The sequence below is a fragment of the Bos javanicus genome, chromosome 11 (genome assembly GCF_032452875.1).
Source record: "Bos javanicus breed banteng chromosome 11, ARS-OSU_banteng_1.0, whole genome shotgun sequence".
In the NCBI taxonomy this organism is placed as follows: domain Eukaryota; kingdom Metazoa; phylum Chordata; class Mammalia; order Artiodactyla; family Bovidae; genus Bos; species Bos javanicus.
In genome coordinates this window covers 29,733,346-29,756,125 of record NC_083878.1, presented here as the reverse complement: position 1 = coordinate 29,756,125, position 22,780 = coordinate 29,733,346, and the positions used below count along the sequence as shown (strand labels likewise).

The window sequence follows — 22,780 nt, the reverse complement described above, 5'->3', positions numbered from 1 at the left end:
TGACAGTGTTACAGAACTGCCTTCTTCCAACAAACTTAGGGAAGTGATGCTGAGCCAAGCTAAATTCCTATCCTCATTCCCACCTTCCAGTAATCCACGGGTGAGTAAAAAAAAAAACCCGAAAAAGCTCACTTAATAATCCCAATCTGGAGAGAAGACCCAAATGAAGCAAGGGAAAGTAATGACTGACCTCTAACTTACTAAACAGTCTTAGGCCACACCCCAAATGGAGTGCCCTTTGGTAATGCTGTACTCCTCCCAAACAATGGATAAGAAAATATACCACCCAACTAAGTGTTCTAACTTAGAACTGAAGTACTCCAACAAACATGACACAATGACTTCTATGAGTTGTTTTCGTATCATCAGCCACTTAGCACCATAAACACACACAGCTACTACCCTAGACTACACAACAGGAAATATTAATAGAACAAAATAAACCTAGGCTTAGAACTGCAAAGTGGTATAATAAAATCAAGAAAAAAGATTTAAAAAAAAAGAAAGGAAAATCAGATCCTAGCAGTATCACTGAAGTAAAAATAAATACAAATAATACAAAAATAAATATACAAATAAAATTTAAAACCTGGCTTAAAACTCAACATTCAAAAAATGAAGATCACGGCATGAGGTCCCATCACTTCATGGCAAGTAGAAGGGGGAAAAAAGTGGAAACAGTGGCAGATTTTATTCTCTTGGGCTCCAAAATCACTATAGATGGTGACTGCAGCCATGAAATTAAAAGACGCTTGCTCCTTGGAAGAAAAGCTATGACAAACCCAGACAGCATATTAAAAAGCAACACTTTGCTGACAAAGGTCCATAGAGTCAAAGCTATGGTTTCTCCAGTAGTCGTGTATGGATGTAAGAGTCGGACCATAAAGAAGGCTGAGCGCCAAAGAATTGATGCTTTTGAATTGTGGTGCTGGAGAAGATTCTTGAGAATCCCTTGGATAGCAAGGAGGTCAAACCAGTCAATCCTAAAGGAAATGAACCCTGAATATTCACAGGAAGGACTGATGCTGAAGCTGAAGTTCCAGTACTTTGGCCACCTGATGCAAGGAGCTGACTCAGTGGAAAGACCCTGATACTAGAGATTGAGAGCAACAGGAGAAGAGGGCAACAGAGAATTAGATAGTTGGATGGCACCACTGACTCAATGGACCTGAGTCTGAACAAATTCTGGGAGATAGTGATGGACATGGTAGCCTGGCGTGCTGCAGTCCATGGAGTTGTAAAGAGTTGGACATGACTTAGGGACTTAACAACAAATAAATACAATACAACAGCGAAGAGATACTGTTGAATAGAATTACCTGTACTGACATAGAAGAAAAGACTTGATATAATCAGAGACATTTCACAAGACAGAGATTAAAGTAATTAGAGAGGAGAAGAAAAATATAAGGAAGATACTAGAAATCTTCAAAAACAAAAGCAAAAACTCCACTATCCTAGAAATACTAGATAAAATATTACAAGCATTTTTTTCAAATATGTTTATAGTTAAGAGAAAACTAGATACCTGAGCTCCTACAAAGTGGAGTCAGTGCCCAGCATAAAGCAGGCCACAGGGCCATTTTAAAAATCTTACCTCATGAGAAATGGTAACAATTAGAGAAACCTACCTCCAGCAGCTTGGGCCCCGGGAAAGGGAAAGTGGGGGCAGAATCTCCTCTCTGACAACGTGTGACCAAAAGCCTGCCTTTACTATATATAGAATAAGTGAAGTGAAGTCGCTCAGTCATGTCCTACTCATTGCGACCCCATGGACTGTAGCCTACCAGGTCTTCCATCCATGGGATTTTCCAGGCAATCAGTTCAGTCGCTCAGTCGTCTCCGACTTTGCAACCCCATAAATTGCAGCACGCCAGGCCTCCCTGTCCATCACCAACTCCCAGAGTTCACCCAGACCCACATCCATCAAGTCAGTGATGCCATCCAGCCATCTCATCCTCTGTCGGACCCTTCTCCTCCTGCCCCCAATCCCTCCCAGCATCAGAGTCTTTTCCAATGAGTCAACTCTTCACATGAGGTGGCCAAAGTACTGGAGTTTCAGCTTCAGCATCATTCCTTCCAAAGAAATCCCAGGGCTGATCTCCTTCAGAATAACTATTAATAGTAAGAATCTAGTGTATACAGCACAGGGAACTCTACTCAATGCTCTGTAATGACCTACGTGGGAAAAGAATCTAACGAAGACTGGATACATGTATGAAGTGAAGTGAAAGTTGCTCAGTGGTGTCTGACTCTTTGTGAACCCATGGACTATACATACAGTTCATGGAATTCTCCAGGCCAAAATACTGGAGTGGGTAGCCTTTCCCTTCTCCAGGGGATCTTCCCAAACCAGGGATCGAACTGCGTCTCCCGCACTACAGGCGGATCCTTTATCAGCTAAGCCTCAAGGGAAGCCCAAGAATACTGGAGTGGGTAGCCCATCCCTTTCTCTGGGGGATCTTTCCGACCCAGGAATTGAACCAGGGTCTCCTGCATTGCAGGCAGATTCTTTACCAACTGAGCTATCAGGGAAGCCCAGATACAAGTATATGTAGAACTAATTCACTTTGCTGCACAGCAGAAACTAACACAACACTGTTAATCAACTATACTCCAATACAAACTAATTTAAAATAACCAAATAAATAAACGCCTTCACTTGGATTGGGATTTCAAATGTCTGCTACTTATCTTAGCAATGCAAAAGGCTGTTGGTTTTGGCCATTTCTATTATCCCGTCTTACAGTGATAGAACTGACAATTTTTCAGAAGACATGTTAACTACTAAGAACAAACACTACATTTTCCAGCTTCCCTTGCAGCTGGTGTGAACATACAATTAAATTCTGATCAAAAGACTGGGAGCAGAAATGATGGGTACCATTTCCAGAATGTGACCTCCTCTTCCCTCTTTGTCCTTTGCCATTGGCTGGAATAAAGATAAGGAAGTAAGCTATCCTGGATCTTGAAGGAGAAGTAAAGGAGAAGACGGGCTACAGAGATAGTGAGCCTGCCCTGCCAACCCTGTGTTGCTATGCCCATACAGTCATGATAGAAAATTAAACACCTATCCTATTTAAGCCATTGTTATTTATTTGCGGTTTCTTTTTCACCAGCTAAGTCTTTGCCAGCAGCCTAATCTTTGCCCAAACAAATGTAGAAAGCGCCAGACTGAGAAATTAACTTAAAAGTGTTCCTGGGTTAATTACATTTGTAGGGTATAAAGCAAAAGCAAATTTTATCTGAGGGGATATATGATTTGCCTGTATAGCTTGCACAGGAGGAACACAGATAAATGAGTATTATCTAAACATACATAACAGACAGGAAACAAGACACCATGAGTAAGAGACTCAAAACAATACCAACAAAAGACAGCAGAAAGAAGACAATGAGCAGATTTAAATCCAAGAAACTTTAAAGATGGAATATTAAATATATTTACAACATTTAAAGAATGAGAATAGAACATGTGAGCAAAGAACAAGATATTACTTAAAAAAGAGTAGACAGACTTAGAAGTGAACCCAACAACTTTTATAAATGAAAAATACAATGATTAATTTTTTAAAAATCGGTTGTTAAACTACACATCAGAGTTGACAAATTAGACTATCTGAAGTAATCACAAAGAAAGCAGCACAGACACATGCAGAAAAAGAATGTAAGAGGCCAACACATGTCTAATCCTAGCATTAGAAAAAGACAAGGAAGAAATACAGTGTTTGAGAAGATAATGACTAATAACTTTTCAGAACCGATAAAAGACAATAATTTTCTGATTAAGAAAATGCAGTAAATCCAAATAGGAAAAAAGAAAAGAAACCCACTTTTGGACACAGAGTAGTAAAAGGAGCCAACATCTGGAAACAAGATGGGTAAACAACAAAATAGTGCAAGCCAAAGGGCCATGCGACACAATTTCACAGGCACTGAAGAGAAGCAGCGTCAGTGTGAAACTGTACACGCAGTTAAAGCTTACTAGCCCTGTGTTAAAACAACCCAGCCCTGTGTTTCACCCTGTTCCTGCACTGTGCTTTGGCTTGCACTTTTCGCTGTTTACCCACCTTGTTTCCAGATACTGGCTCCTTTCACTACTGTGTGTCCAAAAGTGGGTTCCAACAAACAAAATCTGACTGACAGCACCCCCCAATAAAGGAACACCTAAAGAATATCCAGGAAGAAGGAATGAATAGCAACGAAAATGATAAGCATACAGGTAAATCTAAACTGAACACTGACTATAAACAGTGGAAATCTAAGGGGCATAAAGATAGAAATAAAGGATCAGCCAATAATGAAGAAATGTTATCTGATCTAAGGTATTCTAAGGTCCTGATATTTGAGGGGAGATGTAAGAACATGTTGACAGGTTTTTCACTTTGATGAGTTACGTATACACATTAAAAAAAAAAAAGTTTGTAACTAACTTCAAACCAGTGCGTGTTTGATAGGATGGAGGAGGAGCATAAGGGGAGACAAATGGGGATTTTTAAAATCCAATCAATATAAAAGAAAGAAAGAGTGGGTAAGGAGAACCAGGAAGAATAGGAATCACAAAATAATTTGGTAGAAATAAATCCAAACTGCCCCTTAAAAAAAAAGAGATTATCAAATTAAACTTTGAAATAAATAAAATGCATCTATAAGCTTTACCTAAAACAAAAAAACTCACAAAGGACTGAAAAAGATATACTATGTAAAAAAACAAAAAATAAGGACTGGCATTGCTTTCTTATTATCAGACAAAATATATCTAAGGCAAAAAACACTACATAATAATAGGATGACTATTATGAAAGTGTCCCTAAAGATTCAACTCACTGCAGAAAAAAATAACAGCCCTGTGCCTTGAAAACATAAGAAGCAAAATTTCTTCACATTTCTCTTAGTAACTCAGCAGATTAAAAGTTAGCAAGTATCCAGATAATGTGAACAAAACAACTAAAGTTTTATTTAATGGACATATAGAGAACTCTGCAACCAAAATTAGGGAGCACTTATAATCCATAAATACATGGAGAATTTTATAAAACTGACACATACCAAGCTTATAAATTTTGGCCACCTCATGTGAAGAGTTGACTCATTGGAAAAGACTCTGATGCTGGGAGGGACTGGGGGCAGGAGGAGAAGGGTCCGACAGAGGACGAGATGGCTGGATGGCATCATCGACTTGATGGACATGAGTTTGAGTGAACTCTGGGAGTTGGTGATGGACAGGGAGGCCTGGTGTGCTGCGATTCATGGGGTCGCAAAGAGTTGGACACAACTGAGCGACTGAACTGAACTGAACTGAACTGAAGCTTATAAATTTAAAAACTTTCTAAACAAATGACAGATCAAAGAACAAGTGATGATGGGAATAAATGACTCAAAACTGAGTAAGAAATAATACCTCTCAAAACATATGGGATGCATTCAGCTAAAACAACACATAGAAAAGTATAACCTTAATTGCTTACTAAAAAAGGCTGGAAAAAGAGAGGCTGAAAGACATAAAAAATAGATGTAATATATACATAAGACTGGACATTAATGAAAAACAAAGCAACCCAAAGCTACAAGGAGGATTTAAAAGTCAAAAGTTGCTCCTCTAAAATAAACAGGCTATGCAAAGGATGGAATATCAGAGGCACATATTATATTAAAAATAAACAGGAACTCTGCCTGCAAATACCATAGTGCTTTTAAAAATAATAAGCAATCACTATGAACAAATTTTGGCAACTGGAAAACTCAGAAACATGTATTTCCTAGAAAAAGGGTTCAGTATTCAGAATATAAATAGAATTCATAACTCAACGAGCTTCCCTGGTGGCTCAGATGGTAAAGAGTGCGGGAGACGCGGGTTCAATCCCTGGGTTGGGAAGATCCCCTGGAGCAGGAAATGGCAACCCACTCCAGTATTCTTGCCTGGAAAATTCCATGGACGGAGGAGCCTGGCAGGCTACAGTCCATGGCGTCGCAAAGAGTTGGACACAACTAAGCGAACATGTCCCATCCATAATTCAACAACAGAAAGACAAATAAGCCAATTTAAAAATGAACAAAATATCTGAATAGACATTTCTCCAAAGATACAAAATGGTCAACAAATATATGAAAAGATGTTTACCTTCAGAAACTAGGGAAATGCAAATCAAAACCACAATGAAATGTAACTTCATACTAACTAGGGTGGCTAATACAACAATGAAGAAAAAACAAAAAACCCACAAGTATTAGCAAGAATGTGCAGAAACTGGAATCCTCATATATTGTTGGTAGGAATTTTAAGTGGTAAAGGGACCAGGGAGAACGCACAGTGATTCCTCAAAAAGTTAAACATAAAATTACCATATGACTCAGCAATTTCACTCCTAGCTATATATCTAAAAGAACAGAACAAGAGTTGTACATGACTGTTCAAAGGCGTACTATTCACGCTAGCCAAAAAGTGGAAACAACCTACATGTCCATCTACAAGTGACTATATAAACAAAGCATGGTATACCCATACAATGGCACCTTTCTGATCATAAGACAAGCCAGTCACAAAGGCTACATATTGTATGATTCCATTTAAAATGTCTAGAATTAGCAAGACAGTAGAGATAAAAGTAGGTTAGTGGCTGCCAGCAACTGAGGAAACGGGGAAAGAGAGTAGCTGCTAATGGGTTTGGGTTTTCTTTTTGTAGTAATGGAAAATATTTTAGAACTAAGTGGTAGTGGCTGCACAACAATGAAAATGTAGTAAATACCAATGAATAATATGCTTTTAAAAATTTTATGTAAATTACTCTCCAAAAATGTAATCATTGGAAAGAAAAAAAAGGAAAAAATATAATATTCATGGATAGAAAGACTCAATGTTGTAATGATGTTGATTCTCCCTTAAGTTAATCACTAAATAAAATGCAATTTCAATCAAAATATTGATAAGACAATATTATTTATAAAGTTTATAAATAACCAATAGTACCTATTATAGTAATGAAATGCATGAAAACTATAACAATAAACACCAGTTCCAGGATAGCAGGTAATTCTGTGGAGGGATGTATGAAACAGGACTTTGTAGTGAGCATACTATTAGTATGACAAGTATTTCCTAATTAAATGTTAAGATTTTTAAACACCTCAAAAAGGAGGAAAGTGAAAAAAAAAAAAAAAGGAGGAAAGTGAATGGAAAAATTAACAGGAGAAAGGATGTGGACAGAAAGAGGGGGAAGGAAGGACAGGGGTTGGAAGAGAAAAGAAAGGAAACAGGGGGGGTCGAGGCACGGGAGGCCAGACAAAGGAAAGGGGGAAGGTGGAAGCAGGGAAAGTTAAGGGGTGAAGAAAAGAGAAGAGCAATGAGGAATTTTTCAGACATCTAGGCAGGAAGAGCAGATCACCTGAAACGCGGGGATGGAGAGGTGGGTGGGGAGGAAGGGGCAGTTGTAAATCAAAGTGGTAACAGACATTTCATTAGTACTGAATGTCAGAAGATAGTGATGCACACTGGAAGTTTTAAGAAAGCACTAATTATAATAAATATTTGTTTGAGAATAAAGCTAAAAGACAGATATGTTTATCAAGCATGAAGTAATTCAAGTCCTATAATAATATTCATCAACCTTAAAAAAAAAAAACCTGAAAGACAAATCTGGCCAAATAAAAGTCGAATTAAGCATTTTAAAACCCAGGAATGAAGAAGCCATGGTAAAAGAACATGATGAGCACTGAATTCATTTACAAATAAAAATGAACGTTAAACAGTCTGGAAATTGGAATTAAGGCTACAGACATATGCGTATTTTAGACCTGGCCAGTGCAAAAATAGAACTATTAAAAACCAAGAGTTATAAAGGGAGTTATGTAGAAGCACATTTGAGTGAGTAGTTAACTGCTCAACTTTCAGAGTAGGTAATTAATACTCCAAAACTGAAACACGTTTGTCAAAGAAACTTCAATCTTTTCTAATTTAAGTTTCTTTAACCTACGTTTTAGATTATTTTCCCTCTCTTATGGTGAAAAATCATTCAACTGAAGTTAAACAATTCCCTCCAGTAATTTTTTTGTTGTTATTACACTGAAAACCATTAGGTTAGACCCTTTTAAAATTAAAAGTTACATCTACAGTATGAGTTTTCTGCTCTAATTTATCTATGCATCTGTCTGCATATAACCATAAAAAGACCATTAGCTATGTCTCAATGGGGGCACTACTAGGACATTGAATAGGACAGTACTTTATTGTAAGGGACTAAAATGCAAAATTTCAACGTCTCTTCTCTAAACCTTCAATCCTGCTCATACTTGAGAACAGACTAATTTTAGTAACAGTTATCTCTGGGTGATAGATGTGGGGGATATTTTAACTTCCATCTCTCTTCCTTTCTGCATTGTGTGAATGCTTTATATAGGTATCAGTTTTACATAAACAGTGTTTTATTTTTATTTTTTGGCCATGAAGCATGAGGGATGTTAGTTCCCTGACCAGGAATCAAATCCGCGCCCCCAGCATTGGAAACAGGGAGTCTTAACCACTGGACCAAGAGGGACAACCCCTAGCCCTGTGTTTTTTAAAGCAGAACTATAAGAAAAAATGCCAGTAGGTTCTGACAGTTAATTCTAGGTGGGAGAATAGGAATACTTTGCTTTTTTGTATTTCTTTTTCATTTCCAAGTACAAAAACTTTAAAGTATACTGCATATAAATGCAGCATCTTTAAAACTTCTATATATCTACAATGATATAGTTGTATCAGAACTATTCAACTGTGGCTTATTAAAAACAATTTCAATTTTTTGTCCCAGTATTTTCAATAAAAATTTATCTAAAGTCATTACTTTTCCAAGATGAAATATCAGTAAGGAGTATATGTGAAAACTAAGATTCAAAGATAAAATGGTCCAAATACGTACAGAAAGGTTTAAAAATTCCATACATCCCACTGAATCACCCAATAAACTAAAACTGTTTACTTTTTGTGAAAAATCATTGTTATTTTTGAACCCTGCTTTATGGTAGTTCTGCTCTACATTCACTTCAAAAACAGAAAATCATTCCATAAAATTTATGGAAAGCAGCCACAAAAACAAGCGATGCATTTATATAAAAAGCTAAGCCTCTAGGAAAAGATAAAAAGTAACCCAACCATTCACATAAATGACTGCTCCCCTCATCACATGAATTCCTAAGTGCACAGCTAGAAAATATGAAATCATACATAAAACGACTGATATTCTCTTGAGGTTTTCTCAAAGTGGTTCTGAGTCATGTAATTGAAATGCCTAAACTCATCACAAATATCCACAATGACAGTGAAGGGTTGGAATCACCTTATAACCCAAGCTAAGTTTAAAAGTTTGTAACTGAGAATAAAGATATTATAGTAAGTCACCTCCCTAGAGACTCTAGACAGGTTTTAACTAGAAATCTGATTTATTTAAAAGACAATATCATACTATAAAACATGAAAGTCTACAGTTACAGGGCAGAATCCTAGCAGACACTCCTGGTGGTCACAACAGTGACTCCCCTCCTTCCCCCTCCCAGTAGTGCTCTTACTTTGTGGCCTCCAGCTAGAGAAGTAATGTACCCTTGGTTATCTTAGGCCCATAACCACATTCGATTTCTCTGGCCACACTCACTGCTTAAATAGTCCCATCAAGGCAAACTGCAGAAATCGTTCTTGGAATATGGCATGAACTTCTACTGGTAGGTAACTATCTTAGAGCCAAAAGAGAAACCAGCCTTAGGTTAAAATTTAAATCATAAAAAAGTAGAAAAGATCAAGAAATGAAGTTCTCTGATGGGCTCACAGAGCTTCTGAATAAAGCAACCCTTTGAGCCAAGATGTACTGAGTTTAGATTACCTGCAAAAAAATACGAGTCCTAACTGATACTAAGTTTAACCTCAATAATCTACTCAGAAAAAAAAAAAAAAAAAGGAAATTCACAACTCACATCTTACTGGCAAAGAACTTAATGTCAAACGGGGTCCACAATATATCACTGTGGCATAAAAATTATACTGAGACAAAAGTATGAGAGTAGACTTTGTTTCTGAGCCCCGTTATTTCCGTAACAGCAGAGCACCCCCAAAGAACTCAATTGTTAAGTCCTCTCTTAGAGAGTTTCACAACCAGGGAAGTCAAAACTATCGTATCTTCCATCTGCTCTCCAAAGAGCTCACTCATCTGCCTTAAAAGCCATTTGCTTTCCAGTAAGTGCCCTTTCTCCCTCTCCCCCTTCCCTACTAAGATACGATACACATCCCAAATTCTAACAGCTTCCTTGATTAATATTTTTCTGTGAACTCAAAATCTGTGCTCTTGCTTCTCTGGTTTTGCAGTCTTTGGGTGCAAACTCAAAACCGACAGAATGATCTTGGTTCGCTTCCAAGGCACACCATTCAATATCACAGTAATCCAAGTCTATGCCCCAACCACTAATGCTGAAGAAGCTGAAGTTGAACAGTTCTATGAAGACCTACAAGACCTTCTAGAAGTAATACCAAAAAATGATGTCCTTTTCATCACAGGGGACTGAAATGCAAAAGTAGGAAGTCAAGAAATACCTGGAATAACAGACAAGTTTGGCCTTGGAGTACAAAATGAAGTAGGGCATGGGCTAACAGAGCTTTGCGAAGAGAATACACTGGTCATACCGAACACCCTCTTCCAACAATACAAGAGTCGACTCTACACATGGACATGACCAAATGGTCAATACCGAAATCAGATTGATTCTTTGCAGCCAAAGATGGAGAAGCTCTATATAGTCAGGGGAGAAGGCAATGGCAATCCACTCCAGTGTTCTTGCCTGGAGAATCCCAGGAATGGCGGAGCCTGGTGGGCTGCTGTCTATGGGGTCGCACAGAGTCGGACACGACTGAAGCGACTTAGCAGCAGAAGCAGCATACAGTCAGGAAAAACAAGACCAGGAGCTGACTGTGGCTCAGATCATGAACTCCTTATTGCAAAATTCAGACTTAAATTGAAGAAAGTAGGGAAAACCACCAGACCATTCAGGTATGACCTAAATCTAATCCTTTACAATTGATTATACAGTGGAAATGACAAATAGATTCAAGGGACTAGATCCGATAGACAGAGTGCCTAAAGAATTATGGACAGAGGTTCGTAATACTGTACAGGAGATGGTGATCAAAACCATCCCAAAGAAAAAGAAATGCAAAAAAGCAACATGGCTGTCTGGGGAGGCCTTACAAATAGCTGTGAAAAGAAGCGAAGCGAAAAGCAAAGGAGAAAAGGAAAGATAAAAGCATCTGAATGCAGAGTTCCAAAGAATAGCAAGAAGAGATAAGAAAGCCTTCCTCAGCGATCAATGCAAAGAAATAGAGGAAAACAATAGAATGAGAAAGACTAGAGATCGCTTCAAGAAAATTAGAGATACCAAGGGAACATTTCATGCAGAGATGGGCACAATTAAGGAAAGAAACGGTATGGACTTAGAAGCAGAAGATATTAAGAAGAGGTGGCAAGATACACAGAACCATACAAAAAAGATCTGAATGACCCAGATAACCACGATGGTGCGCTCACTCACTCGAGCCAGACATCCCAGAATACGAAGTCAGATGGGCCTTAGAAAGAAGCATCACTACAAACAAAGCTAGTGGAGGTGATGAAATCCCAGCTATTAAGTTATAATTTATATTATAAAAGATGACACTGTTAAAGTGCTTCATTCAATATGCCAAAAATTTGGAAAACTCAGCAGTGGCCACAGGACTGGAAAGGTCAGTTTTCATTCCAATCCCAAAGAAAGGCAATGCCAAAGAATGCTCAAACTACCACACAATTGCACTCATCTCACACGCTAGTAAAGTAATGCTCAAAATTCTCGAAGCCAGGCTTCAGCAATATGTGAACCGTGAACTTCCTGATGTTCAACCTGGTTTTAGAAAAGGCAGAGGAACCAGAGATCAAATTGCCAACACCTGCTGGATCATAGAAAAAGCAAGAGAGTTCCAGAAAAGCATCTATTTCTGCTTTATTGACTATGCCAAAGCCTTTGACTGTGTGGGTCACAATAAACTGTGGAAAATTCTGAAAGAGATGGGAATACCAGACCACCTGATCTGCCTCTTGAGAAATCTGTATGCAGGTCACGAAGGAACAGTTAGAACTGGACATGGAACAACAGACTGGTTCCAAATAGGAAAAGGAGTTCGTCAAGGCCGTATATTGTCACCCTGTTTATTTAACTTCTATGCAGAGTACATCATGAGAAACGCTGGACTGGAAGAAGCACAAGCTGGAATCAAGATTGCCAGGAGAAATATCAATCACCTCAGATATGCAGATGACACCACCCTTATGGCAGAAAGTGAAGAGGAACTCAAAAGCCTCTTGATGAAAGTGAAAGTGGAGAGTGAAAAAGTTGGCTTAAAGCTCAACATTCAGAAAACGAAGATCATGGCATCCGGTCCCATCACTTCATGGGAAATACATGGGGAAACAGTGGAAACAGTGTCAGACTTTATTTTTGGGGCTCCAAAATCACTACAGATGGCGACTGCAGCCGTGAAATTAAAAGACACTTACTCCTTGGAAGGAAAGTTATGACCAACCTAGACAGCATATTCAAAAGCAGAGACATTACTTTGCCAATAAAGGTTCGTCTAGTCGAGGCTATGGTTTTTCCTGTGGTCATGTATGGATGTGAGAGCTGGACTGTGAAGAAGGCTGAGCCCCGAAGAATTGATGCTTTTGAACTGTGGTGTTGGAGAAGACTCTTGAGAGTCCCTTGGACTGCAAGGAGATCCAACCAGTCCATTCTGAAGGAGATCAGCCCTGGGTGTTCTTTGGAAGGAATGATGCTAAAGCTGAAACTCCAGAACTTTGGCCACCTCATGCGAAGAGTTGAGTCATTGGAAAAGACTCTGATGCTGGGAGGGATTGGGGGCAGGAGGAGAAGGGGACGACAGAGGATGAGATGGCTGGATGGCATCTCTGACTCGATGGACCTGAGTTTGAGTGAACTCCAGGAATTGGTGATGGACAGGGAGGCCTAGCGTGCTGCGATTCATGGGGTCGCAAAGAGTCGGACACGACTGAGTGATCTGATCTGATCTGATGGTTTTACCAGTAGTCATGTACGGATGTGAGAGTTGGAACATAAAGAAGGCTGAGCGCTAAAGAATTGATGCTTTTGAATTTCTGAACTGTGGTGCTGGAGTTAGTCCCTTGGACTGCAAGGAGATTCAACCAGTCAATCCTAAAGGAAATCAATCCTGAATATTCATTGGAAGGACTGATGCTGAGGCTGAAGTTCCAATACTTTAGCCACCTGATGTGAAGAGCCGACTCACTGGAAAACACCCTGATGCTGGGAAAGAGTGAAGGCAGGAGGAGAAGGGAAGATAGAGGACAAGATGGCTGGATGGCATCACCGACTCGATGGACATGAATTTGAGCAAGCTCCGGGAGTTGGTGATGGACAGGAAAGCCTGGCATGCTGCAGTCCGTGTTGTTGCAAAGAGTCAGACAAGACGGAGAGACTGAATGACAACAACAAACAGTGAACCCACAAGAAGACAAGTCTTTCTTCCCCTACAAAGTTAACTACTTAATATTCCATCTTCAGATCTAAAAACTGGGACTTGTCATATCTAAAGTGATAGCAATGAAATTAGGAAAAATGACCTCTCTTTTTCCAGTCTATATCCAATTATTGCACTGTTTTCCTTTCTGACTCACTCCTTCCAGACATTTATAAAATCTTTAAATGCTCTTCTGGCAGCATCATTCAAGCACTGACACTGACTACTATTTTACAGTCACAGCAAATTCAAGTTTAACAGGTATGTGTCACGTATTTCAGATCAAAGTAAAAATCCTTAATCCACAATAAGGAAAATATAATGGAAGCGAAGAAAGAACACCAGCTATTACACTGTTCATCTGAAAAGAGGGAAGGAGAAAGATCAAAGATAGTAATTTTTGCCTTTGTATTTCCCTGTATCATTTTGTTTCTCTTGTTCTAATATTATGTGTTCCATTTATAAGGAGAAAAACATCAAATAAAGAAAAGCACTTTACAAATTTGTATCCTGGTACTTTAAATATCTTTCTGGAAAACTATCCTCAAGAACACCAACCCCCATATAAATGGAAAAGATTCCCCTGTCACTAAGAAATCATTCCAGAAAAGAAGCATTTATGCCTACACAGACACATATACAAACACACACAGTCTCACACACTCACATGCTCCTAAAATCCAAAGATTGTAGACATCTGGATACTGATGCCCCTTTTTCCCCCACAGCTAAGGATGTGGCCTCACCTGTGACTGGGGAGAGTTGGATATTTGTAAATATTCCTTAAAATGAAAGAAAATAAATGTGTAGATCTTGATGATCAACAACACTCTGACTAAAACAGAGAGATGGAAAAGCAAGAACTGAGCTTTTCCATGTCATTATAGATGTTTCCACATTTGAAAAAACCCAGAGGTTAGGCAAAGCTCTGCTGAAATACTACAATTGATTCTGCCCTTTATGGCCACCTTAAGTTGGACTGTGAAGAAAGCTGAGCCCCGAAGAATTGATGCTTTTGAACTGTGGTGTTGGAGAAGACTCTTGAGAGTCCCTTGGACTGCAAGGAGATCCAACCAGTCCATTCTAAAGGAGATCAGCTCTGGGTGTTTTTCGGAAGGAATGATGCTAAAGCTGAAACTCCAGTACTTTGGCTACCTCATGCAAAGAGTTGACTCATTGGAAAAGACTCTGATGCTGGGAGGGATTGGGGGCAGGAGGAAAAGGGGACGACCGAGGATAGATGGCTGGATGGCATCACCGACTTGATGGACGTGAGTTTGCGTGAACTCCGGGAGTTGGTGATGGACAGGGAGGCCTGGCGTGCTGCGATTCATGGGGTCACAAAGAGTCGGACAGGACTGAGTGATTGAACCGAACTGAACTGAAGCCACTATCTCCATGCATGTGGGTCTCAAACTTAAGCATGTATCAGAATCACCTGGAGGGCTTGTTAAAACATAAAATAGACTGCTAGGCTCCCAATGATCTAAAAATTATGTACCTAAAATCATTCCACTAAAAGTGATATTACAGAGGAAACAAGAACTAAAACACAAGTCTTCCTAAACAGCGGGTGAAAATGATGCAAGTTTCCTAACTGCTTAACCTACAAGTAAATGGAAAAGACTGCCCTATTACTGACAAAATAATACCAGAAAAGAAGCATTTATACCTATACAAACACTCCTCTTTCACTTCTAAAACCTAAAAAGCATAGAGTAAATGTGGTTTAGTATTTTGAATCTCAGTTAATTATCCAACAAAAAATTAAATCAGCATCACATATGTCATGCGTTAACTCCAATTAATCTAGTTATTAAGAAGAATGCAAAGAATCTAACTATCATTTAATAAGAATAATGTAAGCACATATTCTTTACCAACTGAGCTCTTCAAGCTTCTTGCAGTTCCTTGGACTGCAAGGATATCGAACCAGTTAATCCTAAAGGAAGTCAGGCCTGAATATTCATTGGAAGGACTGATGCTGAAGCTCCAATACTTTGGCCACCTGATTCGAAGAACTGACTCATCTGAAAAGACACTGATGCTGGGAAAGACTGAAGGCGGGAAGAGAAGGGGACGACAGAGGATGAGATGGTTGAATGGCATCACCAACTCGATGGACATGAGCTTGAGTAAGCTCGGGGAGTTGGTGATGGAAAGGGAAGCCTGGCATGCTGCCATCCATGGGGTTCCAAGGAATCGGACACGACTGAGCGACTGAACTGAACTGAAGCACGTATTCCTTGCATGATCACGTTTAACAGAAAATTCAGTGTAGAAAAATTTCACAGTATTAGTATACAGAGTCATGGTTAACTTTTCAGTATATAATGACTACTAGAGATACACTCACTCTCACCTCCTCCCCCAAAGACCTTCCCTACGTGGAAATAAACAAGAGAAGCTGACATCTCTTATTTTCCATATTTACCTCTATATCCTGTCCCTTTTCAATGACTATAACTTTGGTTCTTTCTTAGAATTAAAACTCAGCTTGCAAATGTGAAATCTTTTATTTATGAAATTTTCTTTAAACAGGGCACTTATCCCCAATATTCACTTCCTCTGTTAACCCTTCTTAATTTTTATCCACTGAAATGATTTTTATTAAAAAAATAAAATTTAAAAACCTTTTCTCATCACTCGTTCTTACATACACTGTCTCAAAAGGGCCCTACAAGTGCTACAATTCAACACTAATAAGAGAAATCTGGAGTTTTCTGATGTGCCTTTGCTTTTCAAAATTATTTTTGTGCCTGTTTTAAAGAGTATATTGCATACCTGATCCATATCTAAAGTTGTTTCTATCATTTCCTGAAACTTGGAGAAGTCAGAACGAAGATCAATAAAAGGAGTCACAAAAACTGCCAGAAACAATGCCTGATGTTTTCCTAAAAGAAAGAAAAAGAAAAGTAAATAAGTAGGTCCTATTTTTAAGAATACAAAACTACAAATCATAAAAATCTAATTATAATGAGCAGCATTTGATCCCAAAAAGTACAAACTGTGCAGCAGATCTCTGAAGTTACTTGGTAGGATACCTTAATTCAAACGTGTTTAGGACTTATATGCAAAGGGAAATGGTCTGGCATTCAAAACCCCCTACTAATAAAACAGTGCCTCCCCCACAAGTCTGTGAAAGAGTGAGTCAAAGTCGCTCAGTCGTGTTCGACTCTTTGCGACCCCATGGACTATATAGTCCATGGGATTCTCTAGGCCAGAATACTGGAGTGGATAGCCTTTCCCTTCTCCGGGAAATCTTCCCAACCCAGGGATCGAACCCAGGTCTCCTGCATTGGTGTGGATTCTTTATCAAATGAGCCACAAGGGAAGCCCCCACAAGCCTGTAATCTCCTTCATAAGCAGTGCTATATACAGAAACGTGACATTAATTACAACCAAATGAACTGTGTTTCCTTGCAGATTTAACAATCCCAAGTCAACGTTATTAAAATAAAGTATCTCTAACTTACCTTATAAACCCCTAATTTCCATTAGTAATACAGTGTTCCAATTAACAGAGGCTAAATCAAGTCATGTATTTACACTGGAACTTTGCTTGATGTTGTTTAAAAGCACATGCTGGGAAATCATGTGAGGAGGAGTAAGTGAAGCAACAGAATCTACAGCTTGAAAGGCCCGAGTAGAGAGCTGGGAACCAATCCCTGCTCTCATACTTACTGGCTCTGTGATCTGAAGCCGCCTTTTCCTTGTCTATTGTAATGGAAGTAGTAACAACAGCTACCCAGAAGATGAAAGAGTAGACCACCATACACAACACTTAGTATATATAGTACTTGAGACTTAACAGAAGCTCAGCAATGGTTATCATGTATTATTATTGGTTGTAACACAGAATTTTTTTTTCTAATATCCAGTAAATTCCTTTAGAAGAACTCTGCAAGTGATCTCTGCTGCTGCTGCTGCTAAGTCGCTTCAGTCATGTCCGAGACTCTATGCGACCCCATAGACGACAGCCCACCAGGCTCCCCTGTCCCTGGGATTCTCCAGGCAAGAGTACTGGCGTGGGTTGCCATTGCCTTCTCCAAAGCAATCTCTAGCATACTGCATTTTACTCCAAAGCAGCAGTTACCAGCCTTTACAGAAGTAGGGGAAGCTCTTGGGAAGATGATGAAAAAGCTACGATGGCAGTCAAACAATTATGAGAATTCATTTATTATTATTAATCACAACAGTCTCTACACATATTGAGAAAACAGTACATATGTGTGAAACATTATTTAGACAGTCCGTAAACAACACTTTGCCCACATAATGTCTGTTGTGCTACAATGTCTAGTTCTTTAGTCTGAATTAGCTCACATGCGATGGGTTAAGAGGGGAATGATGGCAGCAAAACAGGGTGCTAGCACGGATTCACAAATGATTTCTCCTCCAGACCACTAAAGTTTTGAAGAGATCAAGGCCAAGCTTTCCCACAATTAAAGAGTAAGCTTGGCAACAGCTACTTGACCTCACGGTAGCTGGCTTAACCATTATACTTTCCACTATGAAAAGTGGATATGTATATCTACATTCTTATAAGATATGTAGAAAGGCTGAATATAGATGAAGAGTACAAAAACATCTGCCAGTGTTTAAAAAAATTTTTTTTTCTAACTGAACTGTATATTCCCTGGTACAGATTTTTAACTTGGTTGAAACTGACCTTTATTTGAAGTAAATGCCCCTGAAGGGCACCTCAAAGGAGGGAAAAAAAAAGAGTCCCAAACTTAAAAGCTTCAAGTCACTTGATGCTGATATTGGGTACAAATCCAATGGAGATTTATGTAGGCTACTATTTTTGTTTTAATTAATTTTTATTGGAGTATAGTTGTTTTACAGTAGGCTTCATTAAAGTTTGTTAACGCTTTTGTTAGCAATCATTTAAAATTTTTCATATATTTTGAGGTCTACCTTATCACTATTTTTTCTGTTAAGTTCTCTTCTACCACATGACTTTGAAGAAGGTTAAGGTTTCCTGAAAAAACACAAGCAGTATCACTGTAGCAACACCTGTACAAAGTTCAGAATATTTCCTCTAGTCCCTCACACACAGGCCCACTTGCTGGAGCTGTTCTCAGTTAATGTCCCTTCTCTGCTCACTTGCTCCCTATCCTGCAAGCCTTATCTAGCATCTTTTTAAATAAATTAATTGATATCAGAGTATAATTGCTTTACAGTGTTGTTAGTTTCTGTTGTACAGCAAAATGCATCAGTTACACACACGTATATATCCCCTCTTTTTTGGATTTCCTCCCCATTTAGTTCATCCCAGAGCACTAAGTAGAGTTCCCCGTGCTATACAATAGATTCTCGTTAGTTATCTACTTTGAATATAGTTGTGTATATATGTCAGTCCCAGTCTACCAACTCGGCCCGCCCTGCCCTGCTCCTCCTTGATAGCCACTGGTTTGCTTTCTGCATTTGTGGCTCTACTTCTGCAAGGAAGTTCATCAGTACCACTTCTCTAGATTTCACATACAAGTGATATTATACAATATTCTTCTTTTCTTTCTGACTTACTTCACTCTATATGACAATCTCTAGGTCCCTCTATATCACTGCAAATGGAATTATTTTATTCCTTTTCACGGCTGAGTAATACTCTACCGTGTCTAAGTACCACATCTTCTTCTCTATTGGTTTTTCTATCTATTGGCTGCACCACGTGGCTAGGGAGACATTAGTTCCCTGACCAGTGATCAAACCTGGGCCCTCAGCAGTAAAAAGCTCAGAGTCCTAACCACGGGACTGCCAAGGAATTCCCCAGCATCTTGAATTCCTTTCCCTATTCGTAAGTTGTACTGAGCCCTAGGTGCCAATTTCACCTGGTTCCCCCCTCCAACTGGTTATGGTTTTAATTAAAAAATAACAGCTCTATTGAGATATGATTCATATACCAAACAATTCTTCATTTTAAAGTATACAATTCAATGGTTTTCAGTATATTCACAGATCTAGGCAATAACAACCACAATCAATTTTCAAACTGTCACTGCTCTCAGAAGAAACAAGGAACCCTACACCCATTAGCAATAACTTACAATTTTCCTCCAACCCCCTGCCACCCCTTCAAGCCTAGGCAACCACTACTCCTCCACTCTATGGATTTGCTTCTTCTGGTCTTTTCATATAAAAGGATATTACACTGTGACTGCATTTTTTCACTTAGCATAATGCTTTCAAGGTTCATCCATGTTGTATCATGCATCAGTACTTCATTCCTTTTGACTGAGGAACAATATTCCATTGTATGGATATGCCACATTTTATTCATTCACCAACTGATGGGCACCATTGAGTTTTTCCATATACTCCATTTTCAACTAGCTACCACAATCTGAAAAGCTCTACATGATCTATCCTAGGGTCTTAAAGGTACACAGATCCTTGAATTCAAGGTAGTACATAAACAAAGAGAAATTAATCTCATCTTCATTTTCTGTAACCTCTAACTGGAACCAAGCATTTTCTTCCACTGTTAATGTAAGTAATAAATCACAGTAGTATTATCAGTACCTTCCAATGTTAATATAAGTAATAAATCACACAGTATTATTTTATTTGTAATCAACTTTATTTTTGGGGGCTCCAAAATCACTGCAGATGGTGACTGCAGCCATGAAATTAAAAGACGCTTACTCCTTGGAAGGAAAGTTATGACCAACCTAGATAGCATATTCAAAAGCAGAGACGTTACTTTGCCAACAAAGGTTCATCTAGTCAAGGCTATGGTTTTTCCAGTGGTCATGTATGGATGTGAGAGTTGGACCGTGAAGAAAGCTGAGCACCGAAGAATTGATGCTTTTGAACTGTGGTGCTGGAGAAGATTCTTGAGAGTCCCTTGGACTGCAAGGAAATCCAACCAGTCCATTCTGAAGGAGATCAGTCCTGGGTGTTCTTTGGAAGGAATGATGCTAAAGCTCAAACTCCAGTACTTTGGCCACCTCATGTGAAGAGTTGACTCACTGGAAAAGACTCTGATGCTGGAAGGGATTGGGGGCAAGGGGAAAAGGGGACAACAGAGGATGAGATGGCTGGATGGCATCTCTGACTTGATGGACGTGAGTTTGAGTGAACTCCGGGAGTTGGGGATAGACAGGGAGGCCTGGTGTGCTGCAATTCATGGGGTCGCAAAGAGTCGGACACGACTGAGCAACTGAACTGAATCAACTAAAATTCCAAACGTTTTCATATCACAGTTTTTGGAGATAACTAGATAACTTTAACATTTAAACTCATTAGTTCAAAGTTAAAGTAGAACTTCACCCAAACCACGTTTTTTAATGCATTAATAAAAAGCACATATTTCTCAAGAATATTTTATATTTTGATAAGTGTGTTTCAATATAAATGGCTTCCTATTTAACTCTATGTGTTTTATTTTATGCATTTAAAAACATTATTCTGAGAAGTGGTTCACAGGCTTTATTGGAAGTCAAAAGGGTCCAAGCATAAAAATGTTAAAAACCTCAAAAGACCTCACCTCCTTTATTCTCCATCTCTATGGTTGACAACCCTAGCTTCTCTTCACTCCTTCAACAAGTTAAGCTGTAGGCACTTATTCTAGCTACTCCCACTAACCTCCCCTATATCTTAACAGTCGGCTCTCTGTCATCATTGAGATTTACCTGAAACAGCAATTCCATGGAGAGGCCATCTTCAACCACCATATCTAGTGTCTTCCTGGCCTAGCCAAGTTATTCTATCACATGAAAATATTATGCTTTCTTTGTTGTACTATTTGAAGTTCTTGCTCATTTATTTGTCTGTCTTTACTCTTCCACAATTACAGAACCTCCATAAAGACAGACTTTATCTGTCATATCTGCCACTGTACTTCCCAGAACAATGCCCAGCACAAAGCAGGCAACTGACAACCATCTCCTCAATGAATGACTTTATGAAGGGAGCAAAGGAGTAAAGAAGCAGTCAGTCACTGGTCATTAGTTCTGATACACGCAATACTCATCTAGCAAGGATAACAAAGATCACACAGGGAAATAATTGCTAGCTTCTTAATTTGTCAAAATGTGGAATGTCTTAAGTAATCAAATTCAATAATATCTCTAAGAACTCCAGATTCATTGTCAGCCCCTAAAAATTCATTTATGACTCCCTGAAGATTTCATTTTCAAGAATGCAGCTACATATTCAATGGAGAAAAGACAGCCTTCAGTAAACAATCCTGGGGAGACTGGATATTCACACGTAAAAGAATGAAACTAGACCCTTAAGTGCTCCACTCACAAAAGTTAACTCAAAATGGATTAAATACTTAAACAGGATAAGACCTGAAAACATGAAACTTCTAAAAGAAATCATGGGGGGGAACCTCCTTGACATGGGTCTTGGCAATGATTTTTTTGGATAGAATACCCAAAGCACAAGTAATAAAATTAAAAATAAACTAAAGGGACTACATCAAACCAAAAAGCTTCTGCATAATAAAAGAAACAATCAACAAATGAAAAGGCAACCTATGGAAGGAGAGAAAATATCTGCAAACCATTTATCTGATAAGGTGTTAATATCCAAAGTAGATAAAGAACTAACAGAACTCAATAGCAAAAAGAAAACCCAATTAATCCGATTTTAAAATGGGCAAAAGCCATGAATAGACATTTCACTAAAGTAGATATATGAATGGCCAACAGATACATGAAGAGAAGCTCAAAATTAGGGAAATGAAAATTAAAACCACAGTAACACTTCAGGCTCATTAAAATGGCCATAATCAAAGACAAGAGATAACAAAGAACAAAGGTAAGGATGAGAGAAAAGGAAACATGAGCACTCTTGGGGAGATTGTAAACTGGTGCAGCCACTATGTAAAACAGTATGGAGGAGCCTCAAAAATTAAAAACAGAACTACCATGGGACTTCCCTCATGGCCCAGTGGCTAAGACTCCGAGCTCCTAATGCAGTGGGGCCTGGGTTTGATCCTTGGTCAGGGAATAAGATCCCACATGTCTCAAATAAGACACAGTGCAGCCAAAAAAAAAAAAAAAAAAAAAGAACTACCATATGATCTAGCAATTTCACTCCTGGGAATACAACTAAAGCAAACAAAAACACTGACTGGAAAAGATATGTGCACCTCCATGTTTGTAGCAGCATTATTCACAATAGACAAAATATGGAAACAACCTAAGTATCTGCCAATGGATAAAGGGTTAGAGAAAATGTGATTACATACACACACATACAGATACACACACAGACTACTAT

At 38.8% G+C, this 22,780-nt stretch overlaps 1 protein-coding gene across 1 annotated transcript in view; it reads right to left on the bottom strand.

Moving 5' to 3' along the window:
* The window catches only part of MSH2 (mutS homolog 2), an 82,194-nt gene that overhangs the window by 18,860 nt on the left and 40,554 nt on the right, over positions 1–22,780 (bottom strand). The window contains exon 8 of the mRNA XM_061432274.1: positions 16,328–16,437. Within this exon, the coding sequence (XP_061288258.1) occupies positions 16,328–16,437 (110 nt within the window). The remainder of the gene's footprint in view (positions 1–16,327; positions 16,438–22,780) is intronic.